At 34.6% G+C, this 17,552-nt stretch overlaps 1 protein-coding gene across 1 annotated transcript; it reads right to left on the bottom strand.

The window, feature by feature from the left end:
* Positions 1-1,555: 1,555 nt before the first annotated feature.
* LOC128554738 (uncharacterized) lies at positions 1,556-3,963 on the bottom strand (the record flags this gene model as incomplete). The annotated part of the gene is made up of 3 exons (XM_053536052.1): positions 3,793-3,963; positions 2,415-2,625; positions 1,556-1,833 (listed from the first exon to the last, which is right to left on the bottom strand). Coding segments are annotated over exons 2-3 (396 nt in total), but the record flags the coding sequence as incomplete, so codon positions are not given.
* Between the last annotated feature and the right edge of the window lie 13,589 nt (positions 3,964-17,552).

Genomic DNA, 17,552 nt, shown 5'->3' with positions numbered 1-17,552 from the left:
GATCAATTGAAAATTACAGCCTCTATCGCATACACAAGGTTTTTCTTTGATTTGACCTAGTGACCTAATTTTTGACCCCAGATGACCCCTTTTCGAAATCGCCTAGATTTCATTAAGGTTATCATTTTGACTTAATTTCATGAAAATCAATTGAAAATTACAGCCTCTATCGCATACACAAGGTTTTTCTTTGATTTAACCTAGTGACCTACTTTTTGACCCCAGATGACCCCTTTTCGAAATCGCCTAGATTTCATTAAGGTTATCATTTTGACTTAATTTCAGGAAGATCAGTTGAAATATACAGCCTCTATCGCATACACAAGGTTTTTCTTTGATTTAACCTAGTGACCTACTTTTTGACCCCAGATGACCCCTTTTCGAAATCGCCTAGATTTCATTAAGGTTATCATTTTGACTTAATTTCAGGAAGATCAGTTGAAATATACAGCCTTTATCGCATAGACAAGCTTTTCCTTTGATTTGACCTAGTGGCATACTTTCTGAACCCAGATAACTCATATTCGAACTTGACCTAGACTTTATCAAGGCAATCATTCTGACCAAAATTCATGAAGATTGTTTGAAAAATACAGCCTCTATCGCATACACAAGGTGTTTCTTTGATTTGACCTAGTGACCTAGTTTTTGACCCCAAATGACCCATTTTCGATCTCGGCCTAGACTACATCAAAGTTATCATTCTGACCAAATTTCATGAAGATCAGTTGAATTACAGCCTCTTTCGCATACAAAATCTAAATGTTGACAGACGGACGGACAAAGTCAACTTGATGTGTCTCACAATTTTCTTGATGGTGTGTGTGTGTGGGGTGGGGGTGGGGGGAGGGTACAGTATGTGTTTTGAATTTGACAAAAGTGGCATAACCATGTACTACATATAGAATCTCCGAATACTCTTGTTCCGTTAGGCAAACCGGTTGGATTTGTGGGGTTTTTTCCGCCTGCAATGTTTTTTTCATAGATAAAAGCCGACCACATGTATTCTTAAAATTATTGGAAAGGTGACTCCCCATCAGCAAGAAATAAACAGAAGTTCACGCGCAAACATTTAGACAGGGCGACCCCTGCACATGAACCCTTACTGTAGACTACTACAAATACGACTTCCGTTTTCAAGTTTAGTATGTGTGTTCTTTCATTTTCATAACTTCAGGGAAAAGCTGAAGGTCGTCTGACGCCATTTTCTGTGTTGTAACAAACGTACGTAGGCCTTGCAAATGTGTAAAAATGTGCCCAGTGTCCTAAGGTTATACAGTATCATTACAGTCCGTACTATATTTAAACAATGTGAAAGCAAAAGGAAAATAATGGATTTGAAGTGTTGACGAATACAGGCTACAGGTGGACCTTTTACTTCATCAACTAAAATACAAGTGTCCATTTTACACAAGCATATATCCGTATGTCAACTCACATGATTTATAAGAGAAAACAAGAAATGGCGGCTGTTAAGGACTTCGTGCCTTGAACACACCACAATTTAATAAAACAGTTAGTGCATTTTCTTTTACACTTAACCACATTTAGATACCTTCTTTCCATTCTCTTTAACATCTTTTATCTGCACGTGTGCTACAACAAGTGTTATTCCGTAGTCTTCGACCATCCTCTTTGATTTTTCTTGCTGTGGAAACAAGGCGGCGCCCTTTGCACGCTGAAGTGGTTCGGACGTTACAACTAAATCATCTTTGTCAAGATTTTTTCGGCCAATGACGTATATCTGTAGTGGTTTTTCCAGTATGCTTTTGAAGCTGGTTAAGTCGTCAAACAAATCGGATTTCTTGAAAATGAATGAATATGGTCCTTTACCTGTGAAAATAAAAACTACACATGAAACTGTATAAAAGCAAGAGATGTAGCAGAAATGCAAAGCAAAGTGAAACCTATGGACTGCATGTCCGATCATCACAGTGATAAAAAGCCCCAATTTCACTACGATTACTGAGGTACCAGCTTACATGCAACCCTAAACGAAACGCTACTAATTCGAAAATGGGCATAACTGTTTTACCAAGCAAAACTTAGTTATTGAACTTGTGCTTTGCAAGTGAACGTTCGTGTGAACTTTACCAATCTGTTCGAGGACAACGAAGAGTTGAGTGCAAAGTTTAGTTTTTTCTTCGTATAGTCGAGCTAAAAACGGAATTATAGCCAACTTCTTTACAGTCGATAATACTACATAACAAATTTAAAGCAGTGTCAAGAATAAATTAAGGTGATAAACTCGGAGCAGACACAGAAAGGAAAGAAAGTTTAAATTAAAAATGATCGCTCTACGGTCAAGGTAGGAAGTTCAAGCGAAAAACGTTAAATAATTTATGTTATTAAGAAACCTTATCCAAAGCACTAAATTAACATTTGCACAACCATATCTTTTGTCAAGAACTTACCTGTTATATTGCAGAACCTGTTATAAATATCTTTGTATCTTTTCTGGAAGTGGTACACGCGTGGATAAACTTCCCACGTGTCAAACTGGTGGCGAAACTCCGACACACCCATGCTCATTTACAACTGGAACGAAAACCTTTCAACAGAAATGTTTCATCCCTTCTCTGCAAGGCTTTCCTACTACCATGTCACTGATCCCGTTGCTCTCACCTGAAAATTATACGTGTATTATTACGTATGAACGCGTACAACTGTAACGTTACAAGTGTACCGGGCAATTATATAGAGGGTATTATTTGATTCAGTGTAAGATTGAAATATCTTTCACCAATGAACACCAGATGCAATATTTTCACGAGTGGAATAACTACGAATAAAAATATTAGATATGGTGTTAATGATTGAAAGATATTTTGATATTACATGTTAAAGAAATTCTTTTCTTTCTATTTTATGTTTTGACTAAATTTACCTTTTTCATAATTACCAGTGGAATTACACTTCATATTCTTCGCTGTGAAAATACCAGATATATTTTACTCTAATATTTCAATACTTAACTGAAAAACATGTACAGTCTACGTATAACTTTACAAGCAAGTATTTGTGTTCACCTATATACATACACATGCATGTCCGTGTATGCGTACGTCTATAATTCTATATTCAAGTATGTATATCTTTATGCATGCACACATGCTTTTGTATGAACACGTGTATTTCAAAGTATATACCCGCATGCAAGTTATAATTTCGACCGTAAAGATACAACATACAAAATCGCGTCAATAGCTGTCTAGCACGATTACTGACCAGGTTTGCTCTGAAAAAGGAGTTTCATCAAAATTATTTAGAGTACTAAATGTAAAAGTCTTATATTATATTGAACCTTGAACCAAATCGTTGCGGGAAAGGATCACACTCATAACCTTCCATTTCATGTTACTGCGCTCTACCAACTGCGCTCTGCCTGCAGGCACATTTTAGTGTACTCACTATGTATGTGCTAAGCTGTGTTTAATTCACATGAGATAACTCTAATGCTATTCAAATATTGTATAATTATGTCCCTTTCCTTCTCAAAACACTTGATAATTAGAGCCAAGAAAGATCGGTCAAAATACATAAGAGGAATTATTTTATTTTTTCTTAAAAGGGTATCTAGTCGGTAGCCAGACTAGCAGTCCTCCGTACTAGCGTATAACAGCGGGTAGGACGAGTAAGCGAAATCGAAAGTAGGACATATTTTAATCCGTACGTTAATTATGTTAATATATTGGTTTTTAAACGCGTTATAAATCAGTACAAACATTTATATAAACATTAAGTTATTTACAAAGCAACATATTATTTCATTTGAAAAATAAAATAGCTTACCTAAGTTAAACTGCAGTTGGAAAACCACACACTATTTTTAATATCGATATGTTATAAATAGACCTTTATCACGGACGCGGACATGGAAATGCAAATGTAAACGTACTCTGTACTTCGGTCAAATTTTGGGGGTTTTCTCAAACATGTTTTAGTAGTCATGGTAACTTGTTGTACTTAGTGTGTATTGAGAATATGTATTATTATTATAGCGCATTTTCTTTTAAATTGTGCATAGGTAAAGTTTAACTATGCAAAGTTGCATGCTGTATATACTTACAAAAAGCACTGATCTTTAACGTTGGGAAAAGGTGGGGTGTTCTAAATGATTAAAAGATACACAAGGAATTATTGAAAAGGAAACGAATATGAATAGAAATTACAAAAAATAACTCACGGTTGGTGTAGGAATGTAATAGGGAGGTTTAAGGGTCTGGGTATGTTTTGGAGAATACTAAAATATTCGAAAATATTCATTTGTTGTCTCATGTTTTGGTGGTCAGGAGATGTAAGAGTCAGTCGGATTGAGGAAAATGGGTACTTAGAAACAATATCAGCAATAACACCGCCTGTAAACACTGGATCTACATACTTTAAATGGCTAGTAAGTTAGTGGGAAAGAGCTAATGATAATTCCGAGAAGGTTTTGAGTAGTAAAAAAGACTACTCTCTTTAACAATTCGAAATCTTATTCAGTTAAACGTGCAATATAGTTCTAATCATAAATGACCGTAAATTACATTTAAGAAGATCGATTTTCAGAGGTTTACTGATTTACTATATAGTACTTACGAGAGAAGTGATACAGAGCGTGTTTAAAACTGAAGTTAAGTTTTGCAATATATTCCGCTCCGGTTTTTACAACAGTAGTATTTCACAGAAATAGTACCTATTTGAGAAGCTTACTTTAATATTTAAGAAATAAATAATATGGCTTACTGTTTGTTCTTATTTGCCTATTTGCACTTTTGAGATACGAGATGCAGCCATTGCCGCTAGTACAGGCATAAAGAATTGGAGCATATGAGATATTTACTCTTTATCAAGATAAATCCTTAAGAAATGATTCTTTTTTATTATAGGGACTGTAGTTAAGAAGGCATTGAGAAGGTTCACCTAAACATTTAACCAACACTTTTACAAAATATGGGGTTTAATGATTATAGCGGAAATTAATAGAGAAATTTAGAAGGTGGCCAACTTTGACCCGAGAGCAAAGAGCAACACCGACACCGAGGTCGTTTTGAGTACAATAGAGCCATCCTTATTCGCTTAAATTGATTGAGCTCAATTACTGTAAATAACAATGAGATGTTACGACAATACTTTGTTTATAGGTAGCTATCATGATATATAGTTTATACTAATTTGTTTTAGCTCGATTGTGATGAAAGATTCAAGCTTATTGGAACCACTCTCGAGTCCGCTCCCTGGAAAAACTAGTACCGGTGTCATATGAGAAGTCATGGTCATGACCACAGTAAAGCTCGAACCCACGACCCCTGGATTGAGCGGCCGACACCTTATCCACTAGACCACCACTCCCATTTCCATATTATAGGGTTATTTCAACTTTTGTTACTGAAAATAGAATCAAAGGTTTTCGGTAAATAACTAAAGTTTGGAATGACATATCCAAACTTGAGAAATAACATGGTTATAAAAAAAAACAGTTTGCGATTGCATTACAGCTGTTTGGGTCAAAGTCGCTATAACTAAATTAACAGATAATGGTCTGCCATTTACTATACTTATTTAAGTGAAGAGACCTAGCTATGGGCTCTTTGAGTTGAGGTCAGAATTATTTTACCTATAGATACAAAGAAACAGGCGAAACAGCTACCGTCCAATGAATTTAATTTAGAATGTATTTTCTGCCACTACGACGAAATTTAACTGCGTTGCTTGCTGAAAGACTGGCAAAATAATTCTCATAAATTTACAAAATTAAAAAAAAAAAAAGTATTTTATTAAATGGCAGACTGTAAAATAAATTGCAGGTATGTGACGTTTTATTAAACTGAACAAGGTATTTTTTCATCAGATGTATACGTAGATTTAAAGCGTTCATCTGTGTTCTCCTTAGAAACAAGATTTATTCGCAGCAGAGAATAACACTACCAAGAATTAAAAGATATGTTGTGCGAAAACTTTTTAAATTAATATCATACAATATAAAAACGAATCCCTGAGATTACGTATTTTAATTTTTGTGTTTTGAGAAATTCCCCAGACTTTGACCATAGTACATAGTACGATTACATTGTCCGTGTCCGTTATAAAAGTCTAGTAGCTTGTTCACTGACCTTGTATATTTTGTGATCCTAAAGCGTTTACCATTCAAATTAAACTTTTTCATTATTCCTTTAATTCGTTACCCGCTGCAAAACTTAGTTGTATTTGTAGCCAATTCAAACACACTTCAATTCAAATGGATACTATCGTGGCTGATTTTGGACATTTCGTTATGTCGCGTTGGCGTGCGCACTGTGTATGTAGCATGCTTGTTGAATTATTATGTTTATCCATGGCAATCTTTTTTTTTCTTAATATGTGTAATCTATATGTATGCATTTGCGCTAAGTTTTTCCAAAACAATAACGTATATTTACAACTGGTGATAAAGTAATATTAAGAGTTGCAATTCTCTGTGCTAAAAGTGGTAAGATATCATATAATTATCACAAAATATTTAACGCAATGATATAAGATACACGGGTTGTTTGTGTGGAAAGTAACGATGCACAAAGTACGACACCACGATGGCGAAGCATGAGATAACGATTGTAAAACCGCAGAATAATCTCGCGCTTCACCATCGTGATCTATAACACTTGGCCACCATGGTCTCGCGCTTCGCCATCGTGATTCGCGTTTTGCGCACGGCCACTATGAGAGAGGAGAGGAAGCGACGGTACTAACGGAACACCGTATTAAAGATTCGATATACCCAGCATGATTATTTGATAAAATCTAACTGGTTAAGTACACCATAAGATCCCCGAACTGTTGTAGTAAAAATATAATTTTAAAAAGGATGTTTTTCACGTTTGTATTTGTCTTGGAATTGGTGGAATGTAATTACCAACAAGGATTATATAAAAATTCACAGAATTTTCTGCAGTTTCGGCTAATATGACGAATTATGAATATATAGATATAGTCCTCGGATGAAATTTATTGTGTCATAATAACATTAATGTTTAATCATGTTAGACATTTCATTTAATACAAATTTCTACAAAACTAATGGAAACTGACGTCAGAATATTGTTTTTCTAGATATTATAATTTAGTTATTAAATACCGCGAATTTAAATATGTTCTGTTATGTTCTGACATGTTCTAAATTATTTGAGTCAGAAATAGACTAGCCACTAGACTGATAATAAATATATATTTCTACATTTTTCCCTTTCTTGACGAATTCAATTTAATAGAGACAAACGCCAGGCTATTTTAGAGATTTTCACAGAAGAATGATGTTGAAATTATCATATGATATTGGACATAGGATATAGACTGGCTCAGTTCACTACATTTAATCATAAAAAAAGTGAAAAGATATATCACAGTCTAGGAGCTAATCTAGGTCAGAAATAAGTACAGAAATTGGACACTTCTGTTTTTATATATAATCTGATATGGAAGTTTACAATGTTTTATGCAAATAATGGTTTGAAATCATTTAGAAGTTAGATTTTTTTGTGTAGATTTTCTAAAATTCATTTGAGCCGCGTCATGAGAAAACCAACATGGTGCGTTTGCGACCAGCATGGTTCGCTACCAGTTTCTCTAATTGCAATAGGCTTTGAAAGCGAACAGCATAGATCCTGACCAGACCGCGCAGTCGCAAACGCACTATGTTGGTTTTCTCATGGCGGGGCTCATTTTACTTTTTGCAGTAAGTCTACTTTAAACACAAAGTAAGTCAGTATAGGTGCAGTAAATACAGGTTAAACTAGACATAGCAGCTGCTATAGGTAGGTTTATCCTTGAACCACATTATGTTTTAGATCTTAATATATCCTGTCACTTAAACAGTCATTCTTAATGCATGTATATACAGATTTTTTCACAGGTGTATATATTGTAAAATATATACAATGTATAATTATAATACCGTGTAGGTAAAGTAATGTGTGATCATCTACTCTCCTCGCACAAAAATATCATTTCAATATACTATGCTTTTTTTCTACTGAACAGTTTTATCATGATTATGGCCATGCAAGTTTTATATAAAACCGGAGACTATATATATTATATGGAAGCGTCCTGGTGCCAGCAGAGAGATTTAAATTTGTTTTACGTACGACTTACTATCTCCTACGTAGGAGTTAGTATCTCCTACGTAGGACTTAGTATCTCCTACGTAGGACATAGTATCTCCTACGTAGGACTTAGTATCTCCTACGTAGTACTTAATATCTCCTACGTAGGACATAGTATCTCCTACGTAGGACTTACTATCTACTACGTAGGACTTAGTATCTCCTACGTAGAACATAGTATCTCCTACGTAGGAGATATTAAGTACTACGTAGGAGTTAGTATCTACTACGTAGGACTTAGTATCTCCTACGTAGTACTTAATATCTCCTACGTAGGACATAGTATCTCCTACGTAGGACTTAGTATCTCCTACGTAGGAGATATTACGTACTACGTAGGAGATATTACGTACTACGTAGGAGTTAGTATCTCCTACGTAGGACTTAGTATCTCCTACGTAGTACTTAATATCTCCTACGTAGGACATAGTATCTCCTACGTAGGACATAGTATCTCCTACGTAGGACTTAGTATCTCCTACGTAGTACTTAATATCTCCTACGTAGGACATACCCTGTAAACATGAAGTCATCGGGCCAACGACGGAAAACCGTCAAAGGATAATCGTTGTTGGGCCACTGTTGGCCCAACAATGATTAATAAGTATTGTAAATACAGAGGTTGGGCCAACGTTGAACCAACTTTAAATTTCAGTCAAAGATATCTCTGCATTGGCCCAATACTGATTTTCAGGGAAAGACTTACACAGAGAAAACACCGTTGGCCCAACGTTGGCCCATTAGAAGTAATAATATAATAATTATATATTTTACAGGTCACTGTTTTATCACAAGCACCTACAGGTAAACACATTGTGTAGGTGTAACATGCAGTATTTAATTAAATAATCAAATACGTTTCTGCACCAATTCGCAATCTGATAGTTTGGACTAATTAAACTTAATACTTATCTGCAGTGTAATGATATTTTGAACTATTTCAAATCTTCTACCTGAAGAATCTAATTTGTGAAAAAAATATTGAAGAAAAAAACTGCTATAACAAATATCTAATTTTGTACAATCATAAAATGTTTACAATAAATCTGTTGAATATTCCAGAACATGAACTCTCGTTAACCCGAGTTATGTAAGAAATCCCAGAAAATGTGGTTAATTTTACTCTCTAGGCGAAATTTCTAGCTGCATAGACATGTGAAGTAAAGGAAACTATTATACATGTTAACAAAAACCCGGTCTACTAGCTATAAACTGTAAGTAGAAGTTTTTGAATATTTTTTGATAAAGTTGTTGAATCTTATAGAGAATTTCTTTTTATAGCCTGTATGCATGTAGTATCTATGTGACTTGAACACATATGTTGAATACTTTTATCTAAAACTGGCGAATGGCACTAGTGTTGAGTATTTAATTCTGTAAATAAAATAACTCATATTCTCGTTAATTTTAAGATATTTTTCTCGGTTAAATACAGACAAAAATAAATTTCATACAGTTTATGTCCAGAGGTTTATGTGTATCTGTATAGTTATTGTTATCAATATGACGTAGATGGTTTAATCAACATTATGATTTTCGTTTTTTACAGGATGCTGTTCAAGAGAGTAATAATTGAGTGCCTAGCACTGTGGGGCACAGGAAGAAAGAAAAGAAAGAAAGCTGCAACTTCAGTAAGAAAAGAAAACAATCGGACAGAACTTGGATATATAATGAGTTAAAATACAGACAGTAATTCATTTTAATAGGATTTGATCAGTGACTGAAAAAAGAAAAATAGATTTATAAATGGCTGGAATAAATATTTGACATGTTGTAGTGATGAAATATTCGGTTATATTTCTTCAGGAAACTTGCAAACAAACTTTAAATAAATGTTAGATTTCTTCTTGTTAAATGTTAAACAAAATCACAATTATTTGAAAATAAAATGTGTACTAAATAATTTTAGTTTAAGTCTATTTTTTCAAATTCGTTATCGTTGGGATAGCGTTGGCATCCTTCTTTTGGCCAACAAAGAGATAGAGTTTGCCCAACGTAGGACCAACCATAATAGACGAAAAAATGTTGTTGGCCCAATGGAGGGCCAACGATAAGTGTAGGATACCAGTAGTTGGCCCAATGGAGGGCCAACGATAAGTGTATGATACCAGTCGTTGGGCCAACGGTGTACCAACCGTTGGGCCAACGTTGCGCCAATTAGCAAAATGGCGTTGGGCCAACGTTGGAAATCTTCGTTGGGCCAACGAAGAGTCTGCAGTTGGGCCAACGCATGTCTGCTATCTGGGTAGTATCTCCTACGTAGGACTTACTATCTACTACGTAGGACTTAGTATCTCCTACGTAGAACATAGTATCTCCTACGTAGGAGATATTAAGTACTACGTAGGAGTTAGTATCTCGAGACAACACATAAAATACAAGAATATAAATAATTTAGAAAATAAATGAAATATTGCAATAATTGTCTTTTATCAAAAAAGTCAACCAGCAATGTTCAATTAACACATGTACCGGAAACGCAAGTAGGACCACAGAACGTTGCAGCGCCGCAAAATGGGAACCCTTACGTAGGAGATACTATGTCCTACGTAGGAGTTAGTATCTCCTACGTAGGACATAGTATCTCCTACGTAGGACTTAGTAACTCATACGTAAACCTTCCCGCCTTATTTCCACTATTCAAACTGTCATTGTTCAAACTATCATCACTTTTTTTCCTCTTATTCCTGCTCTTTTTACCCATAGATCTTAATAATTCCACACGCTATTTATGTGTTGTCTCGAGAAGGGGCTTAAATAAATAACTTTTCATTGAATTCCGTGAAATAATCTACTGTTTCTAACCAATAACAAAGAACGAATTTATATAGACCTGATTGCATGATACGATTATCAATGTTCTATAAGATTTAGTAAGTTTCAACTAGTCAATTATTCTTTTATCTAGTCACTCTGATCAAACAAAATTGTAAAGGTTATTTCTCATGAAATTAGCTCTTATAAAAAAAAGTAGCCTCTACCGTGAAGAGCGATAAATGGGAATAAATCATGTTTACCAGGTTACTCGTCATTAATTTCTTCTCTCTAGGCATAAACTTAACAAAACAAAGGATAACCAGATTTAATGACTGGAACCTACAAATTCGCCGTGATATTCGGTAATTAAAAGATTTTACTGTCAAAAAAATGCTTCACTTTATTTAAATACTATTCTATTCTTCCTCTTTTTCACAACATATACAATATATAGAAGATACACACACCATGTTAAAGAAAGCAAAACCGTCGGACCACAAGTTGATATGACATTAGTTTTTCGGAACACTATTATTGAGTGTATTCTCGGGAATAGATCACAAAATTCAGTAGGAAAAAATATATAAAGTGGGCTAAATATAGTACTGTAATTAAGAGAAAATATACAGTAATTAAGACTCTTAGAGAGAGAGAGAGAGAGAGAGAGAGAGAGAGAGAGAGTTAGACGAATATTTGAATTTTATATGAATAATGAGACATGTGCAAGATCCACATCCCTAGCTGAAAGGTCAAGGTCACTTTTGGCCGAGACGGAACTATTTTTGTCTGTTCTAGATCGGTATTTAACCAGTCGGGCGTTCAATTCATACGCATCTGAACTCTGTCAGGGTTCCCACGGTCAGGGAAAGTCGGTGAATTCTGTAATTAGTCAGGGAAATTTGGACTTTGGGCAAAAGTCAGGGAAAAGTCAGGGAAATTTGGAGTTGTACATGCGCGAATCCAGCTTATTTTCTCAGAGGGGGTCCGATCCCCTCCCCCACCCGGAAAATTTTGAAATTTAGCGCTTTCAGCATTCTGGGCATTTTAGGAGCATTTAAGAACACTTTTCCACTGCAAGTTTATATATAATATACCCCTTATTTTCACAGTTTTATGTGCTAACCTGTTAAATTTGGGGAAAATGATAAAATCAAGTTTTCTTCAAGGTAGAATTCTTAGTTTCTTTTAGATAATTGATATAAATATGAATTATGTGGGATCGTATGAAGCAGCAGCCGCATATACTTTGAATGCGGTCCTAATATTGCCTTTTTTGAAAAAAACAAACATTTTCTTTCCTTCTTCTCTTCTTTCCTTTTTCAAGGATTTTCCAGAGGGGGTCCGGACCCCCGGTCCCCCACCCCCTCTGGAACCGCGCATGTGTAGGTCGAAGGTTTTAGGAATCAGTTTTAACATTAGCTAAAAAGATAACATTAGCTTAAAAGATCTAGCAGTGTTTTAAAGCTACCTCTATAGGCAAAATTATTAAGGCACCTTATTTGAAAGATTTAGCTTGTAAACCTTAACCCTAAGACTGCACTGCCTGGTGACCACTTTTGTGGCCCGACTAATTAGTGTACTAAAATTGACAGAGGTCCACTTTTCGAAACCTGCTCATTTTAAGACCGATGTCAAATGTCTTATTCATTATTTAATTGCTCAAAAGAGTTTTGATGAAATTGAAATAGTTGTTATTTTGTGCACATATAGACGTCAGTTCCACCATGACTTCGTCTACGTGATATTTCGCGCCATACATTTTAAATGTATAAACTAACTCTGACTTTTTTTTTCAAGGAAAATTAAGCATTTGTTTTTCATAAGAATAAAGGATGAATAGTTCAGTAAAATATAATTTCTAAAACACTCGCCTTTAAATATAATTACAGACTCCCAATTACTACTCAATCATTTAGTTTAATCATATTTTATTGTACATATATACGGAAACATAAACAACAATCACATACATCATATATGTCATATATACAAATGGGTTGGGCTAAAAGTTATTGAAACGTTATGTCGTGCTAATATTAGAAACATCAACGTTCGTAAAGCGACGGTTGTATTTGGATGTCGTCGTGAACGTCGTTAGCAATTTTGAATTTATAGTGTGGCAGCATTTTTCGCAAGAAATAAAGAAATGTTTAAGAAAAACCAACTTTTTGACCAACCTACAAACGCTCAATGTAATTGCTTACAACGGTAAGCCAAGAGCTCTTTTGGTTTAAAGGCAAGCAGCAAGCATTTTCGTGAAACAAGATATATCATAAATTTTATTTGATTTCTCTTAGTGAGAGAGAGAGAGAGAGAGGGAGAGAGAGAGAAAGAGAGAGAGAGAGAGAGAGTCTACTTTTGTTGATGATTGTATCTTAATTAAAGAGCTATCTGTATAATTAATTTCCTTACCTTAAAAGATATTTCAAAAGAAGATATCTCTCTTGGAGAAGAGCTTTCAGTCACAGACAAGAGACAGGCTTAAATAAAGCTTTCTCTCAATTAAACTTCTATCCCATCATAATGCAGATATTGAATTGAAACTTCACATGTGTCTTTGGGGTTATAAAACTAGTTGACAGCATCAAGTCCCATAACTATGACCTGCATTTTAGCCAAATTATGCCCCCTTTGGACTTAGAAAATCCTGGTTAAAGTTTTGCGTGCAATTACATACAGTACATGGTGCATCTTTGATGAGTATAGGTCACTTCTCAGCCAACTTGGGACGGGGGCACCATCTGCCCGTCTCTGGATCCGAGCATGTTCAGAGATGATTTTAATAAGCCTTTCAAAAGGAGAAACAGTTATATGCGAAGAAACAGTTCTATCATATTTGAATGAAATTTTACAATAGACATATTAGAATCAAAACAGTTCATAGCAAAGCTGTGTTTGAACACTATACACTCCACAGATTATACGTCGTATGAAATATTTTCTCGGTATACGCCCTCGTAAAATTATTACGCTCGGCGTATATAAATAGTGTTGAAACACGGTTTTGCTATAAATCATTTCTTAAATATAACTCGCGACGGCTACATCGACGCCTGGATTGAGTACAATAGCCCTCTTCTTCGAATAGTCTAGTTAAAATGTTTATATTGGCGTCCGTTAATATTAAATATAAAACTAATATCCATGAACTTTTGGATCAATTCTCGCACATGAGCAAAGGGTTACAATAGATGCGTTTACTGGTTCTTTAAATTGTTAAACATTGAAATTGTTCCTGCTTTGCTAATACTGAGATTAACAATGAATTGATTTAAAGACACTATTTAATATGTTTACAGCAATCAGTTAACAGTTATATTAACAAAACGCGATAACTGTGGCCTTTATTTACTAATACCGGATTAACCCATAACAATGAAATAGGGAATCAGGTGGACACATTATATGACAAATATCTTATATCGCTAAACCAATGCAAGCTGCGGCGTGGTTTAGTGGTTAACACGTATGATTTGTAAGCTTACGGTGCTGGTTCGAATACAGGACGAGCTACTTTTTTTTTTATATTTTTTCAGCATGTTTTTATCTGGAGAAGGAATTCATGTAAAACTATTTATATCATCATTTTCTCGTGCACTTATACTGAGTACTTATTGACATTTTTCAGATGATCTCTTATTAGAATAGACATTGAATCTATATACATTGCAATAATAATCAAACAAATACATAAATAAAAAGAATGAAAGAAAAAATACAAAAGACGATATAAACAAAAACCTGCAAAATAGAATAAGTAAAAATCATTAAAAAAAAAAGAAGGGCTCGAACCTACACCATACACACATAAAATGAATAGATGTCCGACACACTATCCACTAGACTATAAATCTGTTTTGGAATAAAAGATCGTATTTAGAGTTAAGAATACTACAATATACAAATTAACACCACTTATCGGAAAACACATCTGCTTTACCTGTTTTTGGATTTTACCGAGTACCGTTAAAATGAAATTATCGCGATCCATTAATACGTCATTTTCATGTTTTACAAATGAACATGGTCAACTTGTTTAAAATAACTTGTAAATAACGGAGTAGCCTGTGCGTCGACAGACTTCGCCTTATATTGGTTGATCTTGCATTTAGGCTTAGTCCTGGTGAAGTTCATTTAATACTTCCCGTCGGAGAAATTGGTAAAGCAGTGCAGCATCGTCTGCTGTTTTGGCAGGCATCAGATTATGGTCCGACATGATGATGGTACACAGTTCAAACACCGTTTCGTCACATGTAACATTTACCTTTTGAATACTTTCCTCAAGACACAAGTTCACCTGTGCTTCAGATGTACGACAAAGGTAATCCTGACAGCCGAACATACCAGGACAATGATACATCAAAAATGGTCTTCCGTATGGCTGGTTTGGATTGCTTGATGGCTTATACGATGGTTATTCCACAGTTTAACTATAGAGTTAAGTTCTTCCTGAAAAAAATGTATTGATAAAAGTATAATGGCGAAAGAAAGTAATTACGATGCACGCTATATATAGGCATGTATTTACACTTTTTAAGACTTCGCACACACTTTTAAATGTATTTGTTAACACTCCTTTTAAAACTCTATTAAATTTCAGTGGAATCTGAAATGTTATTTTTTTACGTTCAAATTTCATACCGGGTGTGTGACGTCAGTTTCGGGTATATCGTCACGTTTAAAAGTTCTTCAGCGACGATAATTTCAACTTCACTCACGCTTCGTAAAAAGATGTGTACCATTTATATAATAATTAAAAGTGAGGCATGCGTAAGTAATAAAAAGAGAACTGTATTGGATTTACATTGGAAAATATGAATTCGTTCTTTTGCGCTCCAAAAGTCGACCAATATTTCCGTTGCAAAACTCGTGCATTGAGAACTTTTTATTTCATACATACCGGTATCTACACGTATAATGTATATATGCAAAGATAATAACCTTTTTATCACATGCATATCTACATGACTGTATAAACGAAATGTGCATATTATAAAGGACCTCGGACATTTTCCTATTCAGATTGCCTATCCAATTAAGGAAAATGTGACATAGGGATAGACTTCTGAAATTGCATAGTTATGATAGTTGAAGACCATTTCTTGATAAATGCGACTTCATTTTACAAGTTTATGAACAAAAAAGAAGACTTTGTAGACATTTCTCATTCTCTTTTCTATTAAAATATGAACATAAATCATTTTTACGTTTTAAACATCTTTCCCACCAGTGACGCAACAAAATAGTTCACATGCCTTTGTAAATAATTATTATATACGTATGCTGCAAAAATGGCACTTGGTCACAGGTGGGAAAGTGTTTAAAATTGAAAAAAACTATGTACAGGGTGTCAGCAAATAAATGTTTACATAAATATTTGACACTTATTGCATGTGTTTCCTAAACCTTACATATATACAGCTTTATTCATTTTTGTAAATATTTCAAGCACAGAAAACACTAAACTAAATAAATAGGGGACATAGAAAGTGAAGCTAGAAAGCAGACAGATCCTTATAAGTATATCTTATGAATTTTTCAATCAGATCTGTTACCTCTTGACAGTCTAAGTCCGTCGATTGAGTGTTATCAGGATTGAGACAACTGCATCTGTCATAAGTCAAGAACCAAGCAAGTGGCTTCGACATATTACATATGTGTCTTCAACGTAAACAGGACAAAGAAATACAGACGAACTTCTATGGGAATAGTGCCACTTAGGTGCAATTTTTTTTACCTTTTGTAGGACACAGTTGAAGCGAACCTAGAATGCATTTTAAGAGCAACATTTGCTTTTATTCGATCCAGCATCCTATACCCTAACAGAACTACACCAGACACCATCTTATTAACTAACCTAATTGCTTCCAGAACTTACACTGACACCCATAGAACTAATACTGACTCGCCCATAACTAACACTGACACCCCCAGAATTAACATCAATTCGCTCACACGTCTGAAATATATTTCGAAGCCAACCGAAATACTAGTAAGGACCTCAAAGAACTAACACAGACACCCCAAGAATATCTATATAAATGGTGATACTAGCTAGTGAAGTTCCACTGATATAAAATGCTAAAAGCAAGGCATCCCTGAACCCGCAGTGGAATAGGCAGTCTCCTGCACCCCTCCGTTTGAACTGAAAAAGGCCAACTACGCCAATGTATGGCCAGCTACACCACTGCATGTATTCAATAATAATCCTCCACATAATGCCCGGTCAGTAGTGTACATGTGTATAAATACAGTATAGCAATAGATGTATAGAAAACAAACAATAGGATATGATCAATGCTTCAGTGTTATCATGGGCACTCGGGTGGAAATAACTGAAGTACAGTTTGGGACCAAATGTTTTGTTCCACTTTTATTTTTTCCGTTTCGTTTATTTCCAAAAAAATGTCAATAAAACTGATAATCTGCATGGTATCAGTTTATTTATTGTGTTAAAATATTTCATAGTAGACATACCTTAAATACCAATGCTTATTTTAACTAAAAATACACATTTTAAATTTTTCAAAAATATGACCCTTAGTTTCAAACTGTTCGAATTTCAAGAAAACGAATATAAAATAAAACTATTTTTTGTGACAGTTTGATAGGAATATAACTTATTTATCAGTATTTGAAGCTGTTATATAAAACTATCAGCTACTGAAGTCA

This window comes from Mercenaria mercenaria, unplaced genomic scaffold (genome assembly GCF_021730395.1).
Source record: "Mercenaria mercenaria strain notata unplaced genomic scaffold, MADL_Memer_1 contig_700, whole genome shotgun sequence".
NCBI classification, from domain to species: Eukaryota; Metazoa; Mollusca; class Bivalvia; order Venerida; family Veneridae; genus Mercenaria; species Mercenaria mercenaria.
This window is presented reverse-complemented; position numbering and strand designations above follow the sequence as displayed.